A 21,828-nucleotide genomic window follows, 5' to 3' on the forward strand; every position below is an offset into this window, starting at 1 on the left:
GTTGGCACTCAGTTACACTGTTATTCTTCCAGGCACAATCATACAATCCTGTATGGTGCAGTCAGGAGATAGGAAGTCCAACAGAATCCAGATGTCTATTATAGTCAGCTGTGTATAGGCATGCAAAGATACAGTAGGAGGAAGAAAGCTCCATGGCCCTCATGCTGGGCCAGAAAATCTATATAGAAAATCATTCACCATTATGAAGAAGAAACACCAATGCAAATAATCCTGGGGTTAAACCAGGCATTTCCATTTCTTTAGATAGTTAGTTTTGATAATTAAGCTAATGCCAATTATAGTAGTTGCTAATATTTTTTCTCCTGATATGTGTTTCTCTTTTATTTCATTTAAAACTTCAAAACATTGTTACAATTGGTACCAATTTAATTTAACTCTGGCATTTTATGATGATTTGCTCTCCACATGCTGCTGTTCTTACATGGTAGATTACTCATCACTTCTGTGAAGACTGGAAACTCATAGTATGGAAACAGTAAAATTGAAAAAAAAAAAGTTAAGGGCTGGTAAGAAAATGCTTGACCAGCCATCAATTACAACTTCTCTTTTCCTTTCCTTTCTCTTCTTCTTTAAAATATTTCCAGGTGTGTTACTTTCATTACTGTTAAAGACAATTGTTACGAAGAATCAAACATGAACCTTACGTTTTTTTTTTCATTTTAAAGTTAAAGACTGAAAGTTTTAACTTATCGTTCTCTAAGCAGTGACAATCAGAGATTTGTGATGTTTCTTTGCTGAGTTTTACACTTGGAAAAAGAAAATCTGCTTTGAGTGTAGAGCAGTGATAGAAGGTGCGCACTTAACTAAGCATTGATTGTGGGTTTGATTCCCTCACTTTCCAGCCCTTTCAAAGATGGCCCTATTTGAAGGAGGCTCTCACAATTCTGCCCTTCTGAGGCTGTGGAGGGCGCCAGTTCCCCACCATGGGCACAGGAGGCTCATTCTCAGCACTGAAGTAAAGGCTTCGCAGCTTGGCCATCTGCAAGAGTCCACACATTCCTTGTTAACATGGCCTGGAGCCTACTTTTGTTACAACTCATGAGACAGGGAATTAGGAAACTATCTGGACATTTCAAGCAACACTCTCTCTCTCTGTCTCTCCTTGTCTCTGTCTCTGTCTCTCTGTCTTTGTCTTTCTCTATCTCTGTCTCTCTATCTCTCTGTCTCTGTCTCTCTCTCTGTGTGTGTTTTTCATTATCTGAATGGGCAATTCAGTCCTAAATAACTAATCTTTCTTGGGGGGTACGTAAAGCATTTTTTTTCTTGAATGATCAGCCTCTTGGCTCAGTAACACAAGATAAACAAGGACTCCTGCCAAAATATATTCTCCCCTGATTTATCAAGATATTTGTAGCTGCATAAAACTTGGAATGAGGATTCTAGGGGAGGCACAATATATATGGAGGTAATGATGATATGATGATAGAAATAATAGTGTAAGTAATGAGACATGATACTAAAAACTCACAACTGCATGCCACTTTCTACTTTATTTTTAGTAATAATAGCTAGTATTTACGTAGCACTTTAACTTTTATAGAGTGATTTACAAATATTATTTTATTTTCTCCTCACAACAACCCTGGAAGGTAAATGCTATTATTATCCCCATTTTACAGATGTCGAAATTGAGGCAGACCAAAGTTAAATGACTCGTCCAAGACTGCTGAGCTAATGCCTGAGGCTAGATTTGAATTCAGATATTCTGACTCCAGGTCCAGTGTTCTGTCAACTCCGCCACCTAGCTGTCTCTAGTTTGAAAGCACTTTTCATACATTATTTTGTTGGATACTTACAACAATATGATTGTATGTTGTTGTTCAGTCATTTCAATTGTGTCCAATTCCTCATGACCCCATTTAGGGTTTTCTTGGCAAAGACACTGGAGTGGTTTGCCACTTCCTTCTCCAGTTCCTTTTACAAATGAGGAACTGAGGCAAACAGGGTTAAGTGACTTGCCCAGGGTCACACAACTAGTATGTGTCTGAGGCCAGATTTAAACTCAGGAAGATGAGTCTTTCTGACTTCAGGCCCAGCACTCTATCCACTGTGCCACCTAGCTGCCCCTCTTATTTTCTAGAAGAAGAAAATTGGGGTCAGGTAAATTAAGTGACTTGCCTAAAGTTAAATACATAGCTAGTAAGTGATGAAGATGGAATTTGAATCCACCTTCTAATTCTAAGCCTAGTATTCTTTCCACTTTACTTCTATGATGGAAAATGGCTTCAGTTTCATATTATTTTGAACATACAAAGGAACAATAAGACATCTAAGTGTTATTAGTCCATATTTTTATGTTTTTTTCAAAACTTATTTTTTTATCAGAGGCAAGGAATTTAAAAAGCCTCCATAAACATGGTATAGTAGTCAGAAAGCCCGGGTTTGAAGCATGGACCTGCCATTGATTTGTTTGACCTTAAGTAAGTCAATCAATCAAACAATAAACATTTATTAAGTGCCTACTATCTGCCAGATGCTATGCAAGTCATTTGATTTCTCATCTCAGATTCCTTCTCTATAAAATAAGAATATAATATTTACTTTATAGGATTCTTCTGAAAAAATTAACATGTGAAATAATATAAACCACAAAGTTCTATCTTTATTTCAGCTATTTACAAATTGTAATGATGGGAATCAATGTGTTATAATAGATAGAGAGCTAGAGTCAGAGTAAGGAAGACTAGATTGCTTATATGTATACAAACTGGCCATGTAGCCTGGGTAAGGTACCACCTTGCATTTGCCCGTAGCCAAGTCTCAGACTCTAAATTATAGAGCAGCTGCCCATCTGCGTTGGTAGAGCGAGTTTCCTTACCAGTTCCCTATACCAATGAAGTCATAGATCCAGTGCCTACTCCATCCTGTTCTTCATTCCTTGTGTTAAAAAATCATCATCATCATCATCATCACCATCATCATTATATTGTAGTATCTCACAAATGACAGAGCCCTCAGAGATTATCTCATCTGATTCTAGGCAAATTACAAATCCCAACGTCAACTGCCTTGACAAAGCATAGGTTGGGTCATCCAGTCTCTCCTTGAGACCCTTCAGTATTGGAGAACTCATAACCTCCCAAAGCAGCCTATTCCACTTATTCACAGCTCTAATTGATGAGATTCTTTTCCTTGTGTAAAGGAGATGTACATTTTTATAAGTTCCAGCCATTCATCCTAGTTTTGCCTACTGGAGCAAAGCACAAAGAGTCCAAATCACCTTAGACATGAGAGCCCTTCATATTCTTAATGGCAGCTATCACTTCACCTCTACCATACCTTTTCTTTGGATAAAATATGCCCCGTTGCTTCTAATGTTGCTTATATGATGTGGTTTCAAATACCTTCACCCATTCTGGTTGTCTCCCTCTGGACAGGATATATATACCTTGACAACGTCCTTCCCAAAATGTGGTGCCCAGAACTAAGAAGAATGCTCCAGATGGGATCTGGAGGGAAGGCTTTCCAGGTGGACTCTCACTTCCCTTATTCTGGGCACTAGGATTCTATCCATGTAAATACCTTTAAATAGCATCAATATAGTCTATTCTCCTGGAGGCCTCTGAATGTGAACAGTAGTGTCTAAAATTTTCTATTGGTATCCCCAGAGCTTAGCAAGTGGTAAGCACATAATAAATACTTTTCATTCATTCATTCATTCATTCATTCATTCATTCATTCATTCATTCTTTCTTTCTTTCTTTCATTCAAATAGATTGAAGGTGATTAACTGGGCCAAAATACCAACTCGTTAGTCATCCAGCTTTTGTGAAACAATGAATCACCAAGAAATTTTAAGTAAGAAATGAAAGTTGCCCTTAAATTCTTATTAGGGAGTTGAAGTTTACCTGGTCAGGGCTCACAGTTATTGGTTCCTTCAGAAGAATCCAGATAATGCACTCCTCACAAGGTGGGGTGGTGAAGGAGCCATGGTAAGTCCAATAATCCCGGCAAGCAGGGAAAAGACAGGATGGGTCAAAGTGTGTGAAAGGAGCGTCTTTGCCCTAAAAGAGATTCAATGAGACCAATAATTCACATGTAGATGCACATCATCATATCAAACCATACACAATCAGCCATCTATTTAGGATACTGATTTTTAAACCATGAGCAAATTTTCTTCAAAATGTCAAGGAAAGGGGCAGCTAGGTGGCGCAGTGGATAAGAGCACCGGACCTGAAGTCAGGACGACCTGAGTTCAAATCTGGCCTCGGACCAAACACTTGACACTTACTAGCTGTGTGACCCTGGGCAAGTCACTTAACCCCAATTGCCTAAAAATAAAAAAAAAATAAAAATAAAAAAAGAAGATCAAAATGTCAAGGAAATTAAAATTTTAAGAAATAGAAGTACTTTCATAAAATTACCACCTGCTCTGAATATATCATTTTTAAAAGAGAAAAATTATCCTTTTAGATACAAAATACAATTTTATTAACAATTCAGTAATTCATTCAACAAGCATTTATTCAACATCAGCTGTGAAGACCACTTTGCTAGCTGGTAGGGGAAATTGCCAGTTTTAAATAAGGCACGAACCTTGACCACGTGGAGCTTATAGTCTAGTAAGTGGGAAAGATTCACATATTTTAAAAGACACAATATTACATCATAAGGTCATTTGAAACTGCATCACAAAGTTCTTTATGAGGTTGAAAGGGGAACTTTAGGTCAGTGGGTCAGAGAAGATTTCATGGAAATGATGCCATTTCAATTTGGCTCTGAGGATAGATGAGAATTCAACAAGCATGAGAGGCCAGAGAGGATATTCTAAATACAGAATCAATAAAGATACAAAGATAGGAGTACACAAGGCATGGGAGCAGAGAGGCCTGGTAGGATAGTGTCCCTAAACTGTGGAGTACCTTAATGCCAGGCAGAGGAATTTGAAATTTACTCATTAGGAAACAAGGAACCACTGGTATTTTTTGAGGAGTAGTTTAACCATATTTACATATGTGTATATATACACATACACACATACATATATGTGTATATAAATACATAAAATTCTAGCAGCAATATGAAGGCTAAGTTAATAGGAGAAGAGAGAAAGGAGGCACTAAGAGTTGCTAAGAAGCTATTCTAATAGTCCAGAAAGGAGAATGGAGTACTATAATGGTGGTAGAATAGAGATGAGGAAGGAAATCCAAGAAATGTTGTAGAGGTAAAGTCTATAGAACTTAGCAACTGATCAGATATACAAAGTGGGGGATATGGAAGGAAAACCTCAAGGTTTTGAACATTGTTAGGCAGGGTAAATGTTGGTTCTACTGCCAAAATAGTGAAATCAAAAAGATCAGATTTGGGGGGAAAGATGATAAGCTTGGTTTTATACATAGTAAGTTTGATAGGCCAATGGGACATCTAAATGTAACAATCTTGTAAGCAGTTAGAGATATGGGCCTGGAGCTCAAAATCTAGTTTAAATTGAGAGATAGAAATTTGGGAGTTATTTACATAGAAGTCCATTGACTACTGACTACAGAGATAATGTGGAGTTGAAGAGAATATTGACAGAGAATAGCTTTAGAGGAATACTCACATTAAGATATCTAGAGGATAAGAAGTGAGCAAAGAAAACAGAAAGGAAACAATTCTAGGTAGGATGGGAGCCAATGATTCTTTCTGTGAAGCCAAGAATAAAGAGAACCAAATATTTTGCAATTTTCAGAGAAGTAAAAGGTGACAAGGAGCATAAAAGGCCAGTAGATTTGGCAACTTTAAAAAATAGTAATTATCTTTGAGAGAGTGGTCTGAGTAGAATGGTGCAGGGAGGGGTAGAATAGTTTGCACAGGTCTAAGGAAAGAATAATCAGGAAGGAAGTGGAAGCATGCGGTAGAAGCAAATTTTTCAAGTAGTTTGGCAATGAAAATGAGGAAGGAATATAAGAGTGTCTGCATGGGGTAGAAAAGTCAAATGAAGGATTAATAATAGTAGTAGTAGTGGTATAAGTAGTAGTAGTACTAGTAGCAGAAGCAGCAGCAGTAGTGGTAGTATGAGTGCTAGTACTTCTACTAGTAGTATTAGTACAAGGAGCAGTAGTAGTAGTACTAGTACTACTGCTAGTAGCAGTAGCAGCAGTAGTAATAGTGGCAGCAGTAGTAATAGTGGTAGCAGTAGTAGTAATACTAGCAGCAGAAGTAGTAGTAGCAGCAGCAGTAGGAGGAGTAGCAGTAGTAGTGCAGTAGTAGCAGCAGTAGTGTGGTAGTGGTAGTAGTAGTAGTAGTAGTAGTAGTGGTAGTACTAGTAGTAGTAGTAGTAGTAGTACCTGAGCATAAATTTCATTATAATTCCTTGACTACTTTTTTTAAGCTGAAAGGGATGGGGCATTTGGGGAGCATGTTTATAGGCAGATAATTATGATTCCATGGCTAGAAAAATATTTTTTAAAATTGAATTTGGACATTAAACACCATAATAAATCACATTGGCTTATTTCCAGTCAAAATGTTTATTTACTTTCCTGAAAAATACAGGTAATACTTAACTAGGATTTTGATAGCCCAAATTTTAGGAAGTAGAAAATCTATGCATTAATTATATTAGTATTCATATAAGCATGCATTCACTGTAAGATTTCTAATAGAAAGTACACATGATTCCATTTAGATATTACATTTAATCTCTAAGATAAAATTATTATTTATGAAAATGCTCCAAAATAGAATTTAAAATTATCTCTTAAAATTAAAAATGCCTACTGATCAGGTGTATAGAATATAAACTCCTTGAGTCGAGGAATTGTTTCATTTTGTTTGGTTTTTATCCCCAATGTGTGTAATGCGTGGTACACAGTAGGTATTAGCAAAGGCTTGTTGTGATTAACTGAAGATATGCATTCTTAATGTTTTCCCTGGCAAAGAAATAGGGTTGAAGGACTTTGGAAATGTATTTCAAAAATTTGAAATCTCCTACATCATATTCAAAGGAAAGGGCATCTTTTGTTTTTTTTTTTTACCTTAGTCTTAATTTTGTCCAATGCATCAAGAAATATCTGAAATTCCCCTTTCTCACGTCCTACCTGTAATGCAGAAAGAAAAAAAATCAGTTGTTATGGAATGTGATTGTTTGAAAATGCTGACTCTGACAGAACTTTCTGTTCAGAATTAAAATGTAACTCTCCCCCTTCTACCATGATTTTAGATTATGTGGTTTTCTTGATCTAAATTTGAACTCCAAGTCTATAAAATGCAATAGTCACAAAATTATAGGCCTTCTTGCTGTATACTTTGGGTTTCTGCCTAAGTCTGCTCTGTGATGGGAGATGTTGACAGAATCAGATGTTGAAGGGCTTTAGCAGTGATGTGGTGTACTATGGCCACATTACCGCTACACTGTCTCATATGCGTTTATCTCTTTCTCAGGTACCTCTAAATGATATTTGGGCAAATATGGTGACTACCAAGGAGCTGTCCTTTATCAAGCAATTCCCTAGAGACATTCAATCAATACATACAAAACTATTGTGAACAATTATACAACTTTACTGTAATGATATCTACTAGGACATTAGTAGTTAAAAGCCGATATTTATATAGTGTTTTGAGATTTACAAAGCACTTTAAGTACATTGTTTCATTTAATCCTCACACTAATTCTTTGGGGTAGATATTACAGGTATGGTTATCTCCATTCTGTAGTTGATAGAGCTGAGGCTCAGAGAAGTTAAATGATTTATCTAGAGTCATAGAGCTAGCAAGTAATGAAAGCAGGATTTGAACCTAGGTTCCTCCTAACTTAAAGTCTGGCACTTGTTCTACTACATAGGCTGAGTTATCACGTCCATCAAATTATATTAAGAGCCCCTGTAATTTATTGAAAAGTATTCTTATAAGGAGAGATTGTTATGTAGCAGATAGAGTATTAGACTTGGAGCCTTGGTGGGCTGGAGACAGCTCAAACCAACTTGGGAGAGCTAATGGTAAAATCTGCAGTCTGAGCATTTACACCCAATCAGCAGATGTTACAAAGAAGGGCATGATTTATTGTTTTGTTGATTGTCTATACTTAAGAAAGTGATGTAGAGAAAGTGTTAATGTAGATTAAACTCAAAAGTGTTTCTAGGGTATATCCTACCCACCCCTCCATTGACCATATTGTTAAATATTCACCAGCACATCCCTGACTTGCAATCAGAGTCAACTGGAATCAGCTAGCACTTCTAACCTTTAGCTCTGCAAACCTGGGCAAACCCCTTAGCCTCTGTGCTTGAGGCAATTCCCAAGGATTTATCTACTACAACCTAGAGAAGATCTGGTGTTGCGTGAGGGAATTCTCACACTAAGTGTTTCCAACACTAAAGAAATCACCGAATGTTCACATATTCATGTCCCCCTGAGAACAACTCTTCTTAAAATTTATGCCTAACCAACTTGCTACATATCCTGTTTCAGAGCTAATGCTTCCTATGCTATGGTCCCTTCCTAACAAACATGTGCTTCATTCTCTCATTAGCAAACTTCACAAAATCATAACAAAATAGCTCCATAATAATGTAATGGTTTTGCCCTTCTGTGTCTAGCATTAAAAATTACCTTCTGAATTTACAGCACATAACAAATTTGGTCATTCAACAAGTAAAAGAGGAGCAAGATTTTCACCTCTGGTTTAACTCTGGATCATGTTACTACTACATTCATGTGAGAATGACACTTAAGTACTCATTAAACCAGAGTTGGCTCAACAACATAAGCATTCCATGTGGTCATCTTGGCATGGCCTAACGTGCATGGTGGCTAGTCTGGGCTGAGTGAATCGCAAGCCAGAGATTAGAGATCAAAGTGTTGATCTTTCAGTTTTCAGGGAAACTAATGGAGTAGCAAGGGGGCCCAGTGAGTAAATATCTCTAATGTCCCTGAATACCAACAATTATAAATCACACACACACACACACACACAGACACACACACACAGATGCCTTATAACTAAGAAGTGTATGAAAGACTGGGGTGTGCCCTGGCACAGGCAAATCTTTGCAGGAAGAAAACAAAACAAAACAAAACACAACACTTCTTGGCCTGACCTTGGTTGACTTAACTTAAATCCATAACTTAATTTGATTCACAATTTTATATACCATCCTCTATTTCTATTCTTCTTTGTAGATGGAACTGTTCTTGATTTTGGTGTTTAGAATAACAAGATTTTTTTTAATTTAAGAAATAACTTGATATGTGGGATGAATACTGAATTGAACCTGGAAGAAGGACTTTGGGAGTTCCTTTTCCCTCCTTTGAGGAGAAAAGATTATGGCAGCCCTCCAAAAGCCAAAGGCAATTCACTGATAAAACACTAAACTTTCGAAGAAAAAAGTATGGTTACTGTTTATTGGACCTTCAGAAAAATGCCCACGACAGCAATTCCATCACGTTGTTTCAAAGCTGTTCCATAAGTGCTATATTTGGGATTCCAGTGAACCAGGTGAAGCTGAAACCATACAATAAAAATATGCAGTAAATAAGTAAGAATATGAATGTACAACAACCAAGTATATACTACTCCATTAAACATGTACACAGAGTCATGGATATTTGGCCCACTAAGCCAAGAAATACTTCCTTATCTTTCTGACCATGTGGAAATTTCTTAACTTTTTGCATCTCCAGACTCCTCACTTACAAAATGAGGAGGCCTAACTACATTGCCTCTAAGACTCCTGCCAAATCCAAATTAATGAATTTTGCATATTGTGAAGTATTTCTCCTTTCTCCCTCATCTAAGTGTGCAAAGTACATGGGGAGGGATTTGAGGGGGTGGGAGATTTTCATGAGAATTAAAATTACTTAAAATTATAACAAGTAGATTTGAAATTAACAATTTTATATTTGTATTTATAATTGATACAATTGAAATAAATGATATTTCCTGGGGAACCATATTCCAAAGACACAGTTCATGTGATGGGTTGATTGGTTTGAAATGACTTCTTTTCTCTCACCAACTTGAAGTTGTACAAAGAACTTTTTAAAAAAGAACATCAAAGACTGTAAAATCAAAAGTGATAAAGTAGGAGTAGAAAAATGAGGGAGAAAATTATCTTTTGCTTTTCAGATATGGCAATTTTCAGCCTAAAGGGAATTCATTAATTATAATTTTGAGAAAAAGAAGAGTTAGCATTACTGCACATGCATAACCCATATCAAAATGCCTGCCTTCTCAACGAAGGGTGGGAGGGAGGAAGAGAGAAGGGTTTGGAAGGAGGAAGGGAGAGAATTTGGAACTCAAAGTTTTTAAAAATGAATGTTAAAAATTGGTTTTACATGTAACTGGGGAAATTTAAAAAAATACATAAAAATATTTATAAATAAATAAATGAAAATGCAAGCCAAAAGAAAAAGAAATAAAAAAAAGAACTTAGTGGTAAAAGATTAAATTTATAGTCATTTTAAACCTGAATACTAGATTCAAAATACATCAAAAGTTTCCTATTGAATTATGTATAGAATGAGAATGGCACATGCTATTCTACAGTGGCAAAATTTATCATTTCTTAATATAAAAATTTCTTACTGTTTGGTAGAAATATTTTGCCCTAGATCAATTATGAGCATAATCACACAAAAAAAGTTTATGTACAGGAAAAGATAAAATTTCATATTATGTCCAAATCTGAAGTCAATAAACGAGCTTATTCTCCCTTCAAATTGTGAACAGAGGCACACTATACTCATGTGATATTCATGTGTTTGTTGGAGAAAATATTGCAAGGGGGAAAAAACCTTCGTATAATTCAGTACATTTCTCACGTGACCTTAACCAAAGGTTGATCTAACTTTAATTTTCCTATAATAGAATAGAATTTACTCCAACCCTTTGAATCTGGAGTTAGATTCTCCTATGCTTGGCCTGGTTTTGGGACTTCTGCCAGTTTTATTAGATATTACCATCTCTTTAGCATTTTTCTGCTTAATCTTTCCTAGAAAGAGTTTGTAGCCAGGAGTTTTCTTATTCACTAGCTAGCAATATTCATGACTTCTTACAACATGTCTTACATGCCTTGTCCACCTCCTAACTTACAGAAGCTGTTTTTCTGATTCACAGAACTACTGAAAGGGAAAAATCACAGAGATGCGGGTTGCATTTACATCTGCAGCATGGAAAGCCATGTAACTCATTTCTCAAACCATAAAAAATTTCTCTCTATCCACCCTAATCAATAAATTAGTTGAGTGTACTATAAAATAACATTCATATTAAGTTGTTTCCATAGCAACTATCCTCTATCTCTGTCTCTCTCCTCTCTCTCTCTCTCAATGGTTTTAAAGGAACTCTATTGCTTTTTCAGTTATAAACACAAGCGACATCACAAGATGCATTTTTTAAAGACATGTATACTATTAGTTTAGAAATAGAAAAACAAAGTGGTTTCACTACAGTCACTTTTTTTTTCCTTTTAGGATTTTTCTCTCTTTTGACAAACCTCTACTTTTCTTTTCAGTGTATCTAATGTCCACCTGCATTTCGGCAGCCTCATTTAGGTTCGCCCTCTCTAAATAGTAACCTACTCTCAGGCAACATCTTCACCTGCTCTTAATTAAAAGTTACTTGATGTAATACTTTGTCTGGCTTCTAGAGTGGTTTGCCATTTCCTTTTCCAGCCCATTTTACAGATAATGAAACTGAGGCAAACAGGTTAAGTGACTTGCCCAGGATCACACAGCTTGTAAATATTTGAGATCACATTTGAACTCAGGTCTTCCTGACTCCAGGGCAGGCACTCTATCCACTGGGTCACTGAGACATTCCAAGTAAAGAAGTAGCATGATACAATGGAAAGAGCACTAAATCAGAGGACCTGGGTTGAAGTCTCACTCCTGACACTACCTGTGTGATCTTGGCCCTCAGTTTCCTCATGTATAAAATAAGGAGGTGTCTAAGGTTCCTTTCAGCTTTAGGTCTATGATATTAGTACAAGGCAGTGACAAAAGCACAAAGCTGAATCAGGAGGTCTGGATTCTGGGACTATCTTTGCCACTAATAATCATTTATTAAGTGGTATGTTCCTGACACTGTGTTAAATCTCTACCCTCAAGAAGTTTACATTCTAATTCTAGGATATTTGGGGTTCAAGACAGCTAGGGGGCAAAGTGCATAGAGTGCTGGACCTGAAGTCAGAATGACTCAACTTCCTTAGTTTAGATCTGACTTCAGACACTTACTGGCTGTGTGACCCTGGGCAAGTCTCTTTATTCTGTTTGCCTCAGTTTCCTCATCTGTAAAATGAGCTGTAGAAGGAAAGGGCAAATCACTCCAGTATCTCTGCCAAGAAAACTCCAAATGGGTCACAAAGCGTTAGGGCTGAAACAACTGAACAACAACACTTTGGGGACAAGGAACTTAAGCCCTCTGCTTCCCTTTCCTTATATGTAAAAAGACTTGATGATCTCTAAGTTCTCTCTTAGCTCTAAAATTCTATTCTACTTGAGCACATGAAGCCTTCCCAGAATGCACCAAATCTCACAAGCTGATCTACATGTAAGACACCTGACCTTGGCTTCCACTCATTTTTCTGCAAAGAGGAGAAAAAAAGAATGTATTTAATATTTCTGCGCACAAGTCTGTGAGGGGCTTAAAGGTAGTTCCTACCTCAGCGGCATATTTCTCTCCATCCACGGTATGCTCTGAGCCATGATCATCAGAGGAGCCCCAGTGAAGGTGAAACTGGCGCAGTCGATAGGGTCCAGGGAGTGGTCCCCCTCTCAGCACTGTAAAAATAACCTGGATTAACACTGAATTCAGTTCAGCTTCACAAGCTTCCTCCTAAGCAAATATTTCTGCATTTTTAGGAGACCAGATTCAGAAACAGCTCAATAGGCTCCAGAATCCTGTGACTACAAAACTCCAAAGCCTAGCCGAACTAGATGGTATGTTTCCTATTGAAAATTTGTCTCATTTTCTTTCCTATATTGCAACAGGGCATAGTATTCATGAGGTGTTGGTTTTCCCCCTCTGTCCTCTCTTCTAGCAGCACTTAGTTTTGTGTAGGGAAAAGTCAATCCCTTTTCTGGTAGCCCAGTGCTCAGGGGCACTAATCTATTTTCCTAACTTTATCTTCCAAAGCTTTCTTTATATCTTGCCAAGGATTTGATTGATGGGTATTTCTACAGTGCCATAGAATGCTAGGGACCCTTTTGATACCTCACACAGACTTTGCAAATATTTTCCTCTCAGAGTTCTAAGACATCACAGTTTGTTTACGAGTGAAGAGAATATGAGTTATGTAAGACAGTTGGAAATAATACTATCTACAGCAGTCTTTCAGAACTACAAAATTACACATGAGAACATGAATCAACAAGCATTCCTCAAGCATCTCCATGCCAGGCATTGTCCTGGGTACTGAGAAAAAAGACAAAAATGAAACAGTGCCTGCCCTCAAGGAGTTTGTAATCAATCTGAGTGAAGTAGGTATGAGAAAAATGGATACATGTAAGAAATGCAGCTCTAAAGTAGTGAATCTAATTCTGTAATCCATGATTAGAAAAATTACCTCTAGTCACATTTCCTATGTACACAGCCACATACCCACTCCCAAAGATAGATGAGAAACTTACCTTGTCTTTTGTGAATAAGGATAATTTTAACTCATAATTTAATTTCAAAGTATTGACTGTTTCCTCTGGATAAGGCATTCAAAAGTCACTTTGCTTGGTAAAAGGAATCTATTACAAATTTAAAAAAATTTAATCCCTTTTGTGCCAAGAAGTTTCAAAACATTATTTTATGTAAGTCATCACAGTTGTGAAAAAAAATGATACAGAAGTTGCTGTGAAGTACTAATTTAAAAGAAAAAGTTGTCACTTTAATCATAAATGTACTAAGCCATTGTCTACAGGATAAAATACAAAATAATGAGCTGGCATTCCTGTCCTTCACAATCTGGCTCTCATCCACCTCCCTTTCCAGCCTCATTCCACATAACTCCCTGTTATATGCTTTATATTCAAGCCAAACTGAAGAGCTTCATTCCTTGGTTTTGTCTTGCTCTCTCCCACCTCTGCGCTTTTCTCCATGGTTAATCCCTGTGCCTGGAACTGACACCAGTCACCTCTTCCCCTGTTGAAATCCCTCCCTTCCTTCAAGGCGCAGAACAAGTGTTAGGCTGAAGCCTTTCTTCACCTACTTCTCCCTCTAACTATGGTCCTTCCCTCCTCAGATCTTTCACATCACCCTGACCTTTCTCATCTAACTTACATTACAGCTTTTTCATGTGCAAATTTTACTCCTTCTACTAAACTGTATTCTCCTTGAGAGTAGTGTTATATTTCATCTTTGCATCCTTAGTGCCCAGAGGAATAGCTGGAAGTTCATAAATGCCTAGTGAATCCAACTGAGCCAGTAATCTGCATACTAAGACCTGCTTGGAGATTTACATGTGCCCAGCTCTATTACAGTGACAAGATAAGGTAAGGGAATGGGCCTGTGGTTTCATGAATATAGGGAATTCCAGATGAGAAATCTCCGTCTAACAGTGTAGGTCTGCCTCTTCTCGGCAAATCTGAGCTTAGAGATTAGTCTAGTGGACTGAGACATTAAGTGACTTGTTCAGGGTCACTCAGGCAGTTATGTGTCAGAAGGAAGGCTTGAACCAAGGTCCTCCCAGCTCCAAGGCCAGCCTTCTATCCACTGCACCACAATGTCTCTTAAGAAGCGATGAACTGGATCATTGAAAAATTGATTTTATCAGTTCTAGACAAGGAGCCAAAAACTGAACCATATAGCACCACAGCAGTTGTCTGAACTATTCAGTAAGAATATTGGTTGACCAAAACACAACCAACACTCAAATGTTAGGAGTCCAGTAAAGTAGATTCAACCATTAGAACAGATGTTGGTTTGTCATGGGAATACTACCTCAGTAAAGAATACACAGCCAGGATAGTCACATAGAGTTGATAGTAATGGCTTTCTGATGTGAATCAAGTGAGTGTGCATTCTGTTAATGGCCTGTGTTAAGGGGATAAGGTTATAGATCAATATTTGGATTTCATATGGCATCTGCCTGAAGCTTGAAAAACCCATCAGTGTGAACTTAGAGGCTGCGATGAGCAAATATTAAGGAGGGTAAAGTATCATCTGTTGGAATGTGGGGAGACAAAGCTCCGTCATTAACATTTTTTCCATAGCACTTATTATAGCAGAAGACAAGGACAGATTCTATCAAAATGTAACCTTTGCTGCTTCTTGGCATCAATCTAATAAGAAGGAGCAATAGAGTGTGGCCTTTCCCATCTACAGTATACCTGCTTCACAAGAACCTCTCCTCCTTTCATGGCATTATGATCTACAAAGTCAGGTTTCTGAAAATGTCCATCACAAATCTCTCCATAACAATCATTTATTTGAAATAACTAATACAGTAATGTCGGTGATGGAAAATAAGACAGTAAACTGTTGGAGCAGGGTTTTACTGCATGTAGCTGGTGTCATAGGTTAACTTTTGTAATAAATATTGGACAAAATTAGAATACTAGTCTATTTGGGGGGGGAGCAAGAAGAAAACAAATGAGCACTGTTTGAGGCTTTATATCCATGAAGCAAGTAAAAAGGTGCTATTTCCTCAAACCATTTTTTCTCTGCTGTGAATCTACTAATTGCATGATCCGAATAATAGGTTTATAGGAGCATGCTCTTTTAAAAGCATATTTTAAAATCTATATTACCCAAAACTAGAGACTGATTTTTCACTTTGAAAGGAAAAAGAAAGAAGAGAGAAAACAGGAGATGAGAGTGGAAGATAAGCAAAATATTTATTTTTATTATTATAATATATTATTATTAATAAGCAAAATATTCAACTCCAGGAAAATAGAGTTGGAGACCCAAGAAATATCTGATGGGTGTTGGGAATACACTCTTCAATGCTTCTTTCCTTTCCCTTAAAGTGATGTGGCAAAAAAAGAGGGCAAAATTTGGAGCTAAGGGGTCTGGGTTCAAATCCTAGCTCTGCCTTCTGAGTGACATTGGGCAGGCCATGTTACATTTTTAGACCACAGTTCTTCACCTATGAAATGAACCTATGATGTTCTCTGCAATGCTCCAACTGTTTTCATGTTCAGCCTATATATGAAACTGCTCCATTGACCCCAACTAACTTAATTCTCTTCCTCTCTCACCTTCTACAGAGAAGTAGTCAAAATTAAAACTCTTAGAACCGAGTGAGCGTGGGATATATGGCCAATTTTCATCACGTGTAGAAACTGTGGTTGCAAACTTCTGACAAAAACTAAAACACACCCTTTAAAGTTGTTTTCATTTTAAGTGAGAAGAATCCTTCTTTTGCAAATGTTTCAGCCATATTTAGACAGGCTGTCTTCTAGAGATTACTTAACCAAATATCTTGTCAGACCAAATTTATTTTGTTGTTGTCCCAGTCAGAGTTAGCTAGCTTAAGGCAAAATTGGGAAGTGGGGGAATTGTCTTTGCAACCTCCAGCCTCTTCCTTCTGCACCCTTTCCCCTTTTCCATTGTGTGATCCCTCTAACCTCTTACCCTCCACTCTACACACTTTCAGGCACCCTGTGCACTCCTACTTTCTCTCCCTCTGACTTAGTCTTTATCAAACTAGTTCTCAAGCATTTTATACTAGCTATTTGGACTTGTGAATTAAAGTTAATATGCTACTTCTCTCAGGGGTATTTGTTTTTCCAGCCTTGTTTCTAATGGTGGCATAAAAGGCTTTGTCTGCCATTAAAAGAATTTTTGGCATCAGGGAACTGGTAGGGAATGTTTTTGGAGTGGGGGGTTTTGGTACATAGCAATCAATGCCTCCCCTAAAAACATTCCACAAATCGAGGTGGGTAGGGTCAACTCTGGGATAATACCAACCTTTTTGCTCATGAAAATGGATTCTGAGATAATGAACCCAAAATAAACATTTCCCACTCTGATTTCCTTAAAATATTAATTTGACATTCATGAAAACCAAGGCCTAGCACAATGAATATAGTCAGAATAAAAGAGAAGGAGACTAGGTCTTTAATCAAGATTCTTACTTCTAATTATCTTTCCTCTTAGACTGTTATGTAAACACTTTCATCCAAGTTTAATTTGGATTCTACCTAAGCAGATAAGAAGAAATCCAAGGTTCAAAAAGTTGCCAATAAATTCAATTAATATAAATAGCTGACTTGGATAATTCACACCCCAAAACTTACTCAATATTTTGAGCCTGGGCCTGAATTATCTGATTAACTAACCAAGCTTGGCAGATTGTTTTATAGAATCAAGAGTTAGGAGGGATCTTAAAGATCCTCTATTCTTTTTTTTTTTTTTTTTTTAAGGCAATTGGGGTTAAGTGACTTGCCCAAGGTTACACAGATAAGTAAGCGTCAAGTGTTTGGTCTGAGGCCTGATTTGACTTCAGGGCCGGTGCTCCAATCACTGCGCCACCTAACTGCCCCCAGACCCTCTATCTCTTTGAACATAAGAGTAAACTGAGGCCCTACATGGCACAGTGGATAGAGTGGTAGGCCTGGAGTCAGGAAGAACTGAGTTCAGATAGGCTTCAGATACTTACTAGCCATATGACTCTGGCTGTCATTTAAACCTGTTTGCCTCAGTTTCTTCATCTGTAAAATGAATTGGAGAAGGAAATGGCAAACCACTCTAATATCTTTTCCAAGAAAACCCCAAAATGGGGTCATGAAGAGTCAGATAAAATGGATAAATGACTGAACAATAATAAACGGAGACCCAGAGAAATCAAGTGACTTGCCAAAGGTCACACACGTGATAAATGACAGAGCCAGGATTCCACTTCAGGTACTATGTCTCCAAATCCCCTACCCACCCCCCTCCACACCAACCACAGCACCATTATGTTTACTTTATTTGAAGATCATCTTTTACCAAGGAAATTAAGTGAAGAGAAATATAAGATGAAAGTTAACAATACAAATTGGTTTAATATAAGGAATGACTTTTCAGAGGTGATTAGAAAGCACAATCATGAAAGCTACTACACCACGCTGAACAAAATAATTCCATCTATATAAGCTTGGCCAGAGTAGCCCAAACTCCTCAATTTATCTGATTTGCTCTGGCTTTTCTATATAAGTACTCAGTAGAGAATTGAGTCAGATACCTTGATTGTGTAGAAATATTGGTCCAGCACGAGAACCACAGAGAAATATTTTCAAATGGGTTGACTTTTGTAAAAAATAAATGCAATTTGAAAGAACAAAAAATGAATTAATATGAGATAATATTTAAGAAAAATTCTGGCATCATCTTTTCATGTGTAGCCTGGGACAGAAAAGCTATACCTCCTTTGCTCTCTACTACAACTGAGAATTTTTGTGTGAATTAATTATAATAATGATAAATAAGCTATTATTACAGACAGGTATTCATTACTGATGTTTGGAATGCTTTTAGAAATTGTGCTGCATCAGGTAACAGATACAATGATTTTCCCTAATCTTACTGACAGCAGAACTAAATCTTTCTCCCAATCTTCTTATGATTCAGTGGGAAATATGGGGGACTTATGATAGATCTTCCAGGTTCACACAAAGATGCTACTGAAGTGTAAATTTTGTGAGAAACTTAACTAACGCTCATTCAAGTAATCAATTCAACAAATATTTATTGAGCACCTACTAAGTGCGAGAAATTGGGTTACTTATTGAAATAAGTCCCCATTAGTCCTTGTTGGGCTTCAAAAAAATTAGTTGGAAGTGATGAAGTACTTAGCACAGTGCCTGGAACATAGTAGCTACTTAATAAAGGTTTCCTGACTGACTGATGAAAGAAGCAAACCTGGAATCACACAATGAGTTGATTCTTTTAAGGGGCCCGACACCTTCCCAGGAACCAAAAGGAAGAAATCTCCTATTTTGTCTCCTTTTTGGATTGTTCTTTGCACGTTCTACTAATCCAGATTTCCTCCACCATTTAGAAGGGGAAAGGAAGAGCTTTGTAGGGAGGGACATCATGGCAGCAGTCCAGCAGGACTGGGAGAAGATCCAGGTGTACACATGTTGACAGGTTTGCCTTGCCCCAGTCAAGCCCCCTTTTAGATACAGGGACACATCTCAGTAACACTGTCTGAGACAGTTTTACTTCACTGCATAAATATGTTTCCTTGCATCTAGAGCTGACTTGCCTCTTTTCACCATTAGATCAACTATGTAACAAGGTCCCTTCAGCCCATATTTACATTGAAAACATGCATAGTTATTTGTTGAGAATGGATGCAAAATCTTTTCAAAAACTTAGACTTACTCGATCTATCATAGGTGTCATCAAACACAACTCTGCAGGTTTTTCCATTGTTCAAAATAGTCTTTGCAGAACCTGGGTCATAAGCTGCCGTCCAAGGCCCCAGAGAGGGATCATGCTTGATGTCTTTGGTATGAAGTTCAATAGGGGATTGGTTGTCACCTTTAGCATTTGGGTAAAATTCGTGCCAATGATCAGGTCCTAGGGGAAATAAAAGTCAAAGAAGTTAGTGATTGAAATATCTCTGATGCTACTTGCTAGTAGGTGAACTAACAATACATAGTAATGAGAGAACTACATGTTTGCAGGGAAGAAATCTCATCCCATTTATCCTGTCTCAGGGATAGTGTGGAAGGCATAAGTTAAAATTAAACTTCTATATAACTTTGTTTACAGCAAAATGACTTGAAGGGCCGAGGAAACCACTGTTTTCTGTCTTCTGGTAAAGGCTAAGGGGATGGAATCCTGCTCCTGCCTCTAAAATAGATGCAAAAAAAAAAAATCTTGCATTTGGATAATGCCCTTAAAGTTTTCAAGAAAGATTCCCATAAATTGTCCCATTTAAATTTCACAACAACCTTGGACGACATAAGTATCTATGTTTTAGAAATCAGACCTTTAAGCTTCCCAGACATGGACTTTCCCAAGGGCCATACCATCAGCAAGTGGAATAGAACGCAGTATGTACTGATACTCAGTGTCACAGTCTAGGACCTAAATAATTGCTGACCAGCAATCATAAAGACTTGCAAAAAAAAAAAAAAATCTCAGCAATATGGAAAAGAAGATGGGAGGTACTTTCAAATTCTGTCGAAAGCTGACTTCCGAAAGAGTGAGCTTGAAAAATATGAGAGGATCCTTCTAGTCCCATCAGACTAGACGGCGTACATCTTCACTCACCATTGTGGCTCGCGTAGCCCCACTCCTTGGACATGGTCTTCTTTCTCAGGACTTGCTGCCTTCTAGTCTCTCCTGCAGGACGTCCTTCTGTGTCTGTCTGAGCCAGGGACTTTTATAAGTGCCCGCCAATACCATGTTCCTATTAGACCAGGGGAGGAGGGTGGAGCAGGGGGCTGGCTGATAAGGACCGGTCTCCTGTTTAGGAGAGAAAGAGGAGGGGTGGGAGGGCAGAACTTCTGACACTTTGACAGATGGCGTGCGGTGGGGGTGGGGGGCGGCATTGCTATAACCTCTGTCCCCCACCCCACCCCACCGCACCCTCTTGCTCCCTCTGCCGCCTCTGGGTAGAGAGGGGCTTTAGGACATGTGCGTTTTCTCCCAGCTGCAAAGCGCAGAAATCCCCTTTTTCAACAACTTCTGCAAGGTGCTGGGCAGTGTGGGGCTGGTTGGAAGCTAGGACATAGGGAAAGTCTTTAAAATTCTTTTTTCTTCCTTATCCCTTCTCCCTACCCACCCCATGATTTTTTTTTTTTTTGAGAGGGTGAAGGGAACTGGCAGAATCAAGGAGACACTTTTTCATTAGCCTTTACCAGAAGACCGCAAAGAGCGATCCTTCCAATCCCTGAGTCCAAGTCCTAAACCCGCAGTCAGGATCGGATCTGGGCATCAGCCTCGGGATCCCTCCAAGGAGCTTATTACTCTCCTTCCCTAAGATTTCTGTCTGCGAAGAGCAAGGAGCAGACTTTCTTACCTGTGCCCCTGAGCAGGGGAGCGAGGGAAACATAGGAAGGATGGGGAGGAGAAGAGGAGACCCCTTTGTCTGCCTTATGCCTGAAAGTCCCATTCTGCAGCCATTGCCCTGGAATAAATATCAGCCCTGGGCAAACCCTGCCCTGTCCATCCTGCGGGTATTTGGAAAGGGCTGCACTAAGTGTGAGAAGGAATGGGTGTGTGAGGATGTTGCGTTGCAAGCCAGAGCGCGGCTGGAGCTGCCAGTGTTAGCTCCCCGTTAGTTGTCTAAGGCCAGGGGAGCTCGGGGAAGAACACGCGTGTAGCACGAGTTGCCTTGGGGTTATTTAAACTTCCCATTGCCCGACATGTACTGAGTGAGACTCTGCAAGGAAAAGGGAGCGATGAGGCAGTTCGACTCTGCCCGCTGTTTTCTTAACCAAAATGCAAGGAGGACAGTTACCAGGCATTGTACTCCATTACCTGCATGTCTTGCTGTATGTAATAGAAAAGTTAAGGTGAAATTTGCAGTGGGGGAAAGAGGATGCAAAATTGAGAAAGTGCAGACATAGCAACGCCGCAAGAACTGATTTCAACATCTTCCTCCGAGTTTTAGGTCAACATGTAGCAAATAAGGCAACCTTGAAAAAGAAACCTAAGGTTAAATATATTTGCCGCATAGTTGCAAAAGACATTGCTCCCTGAGTTTGACATACACTACATATAGTGCATACGTATTTGGAGAACGCAAAAGTAAAAAAAGGAAATTATATCCCAGAATGGAAAAGATATTTCATCTCCAAGACATGCAGAATGTATTACCACATTCACATAGACTGCCAATCATGAGGGTAGGATATTTATACCACAGCTAAAGGGTTAGAGACGAAAGTCTACATTACCAAAGAGATATCAGGAACCGAAGGAATTGTTCAAATAATTCACAGAGG

The 21,828-nt window shown here is 38.3% G+C and overlaps 1 protein-coding gene across 1 annotated transcript; it reads right to left on the bottom strand.

Moving 5' to 3' along the window:
* Nucleotides 1-373: 373 nt before the first annotated feature.
* Nucleotides 374-20,294, bottom strand: LOC114031851 (carbonic anhydrase 3). Its single transcript, XM_027847017.1, has 7 exons — nt 20,150-20,294; nt 19,253-19,450; nt 12,611-12,729; nt 9,359-9,451; nt 6,984-7,046; nt 3,870-4,025; nt 374-1,000 (listed from the first exon to the last, which is right to left on the bottom strand). Exons 1-7 carry the CDS (start codon nt 20,181-20,183, stop codon nt 881-883), a joined length of 783 nt encoding a protein of 260 aa, XP_027702818.1. The 5' UTR covers nt 20,184-20,294; the 3' UTR covers nt 374-880.
* Between the last annotated feature and the right edge of the window lie 1,534 nt (nt 20,295-21,828).

This window comes from Vombatus ursinus, unplaced genomic scaffold, assembly GCF_900497805.2.
Source record: "Vombatus ursinus unplaced genomic scaffold, bare-nosed wombat genome assembly UNPS02015255.1, whole genome shotgun sequence".
Taxonomy (NCBI): Eukaryota; Metazoa; Chordata; class Mammalia; order Diprotodontia; family Vombatidae; genus Vombatus; species Vombatus ursinus.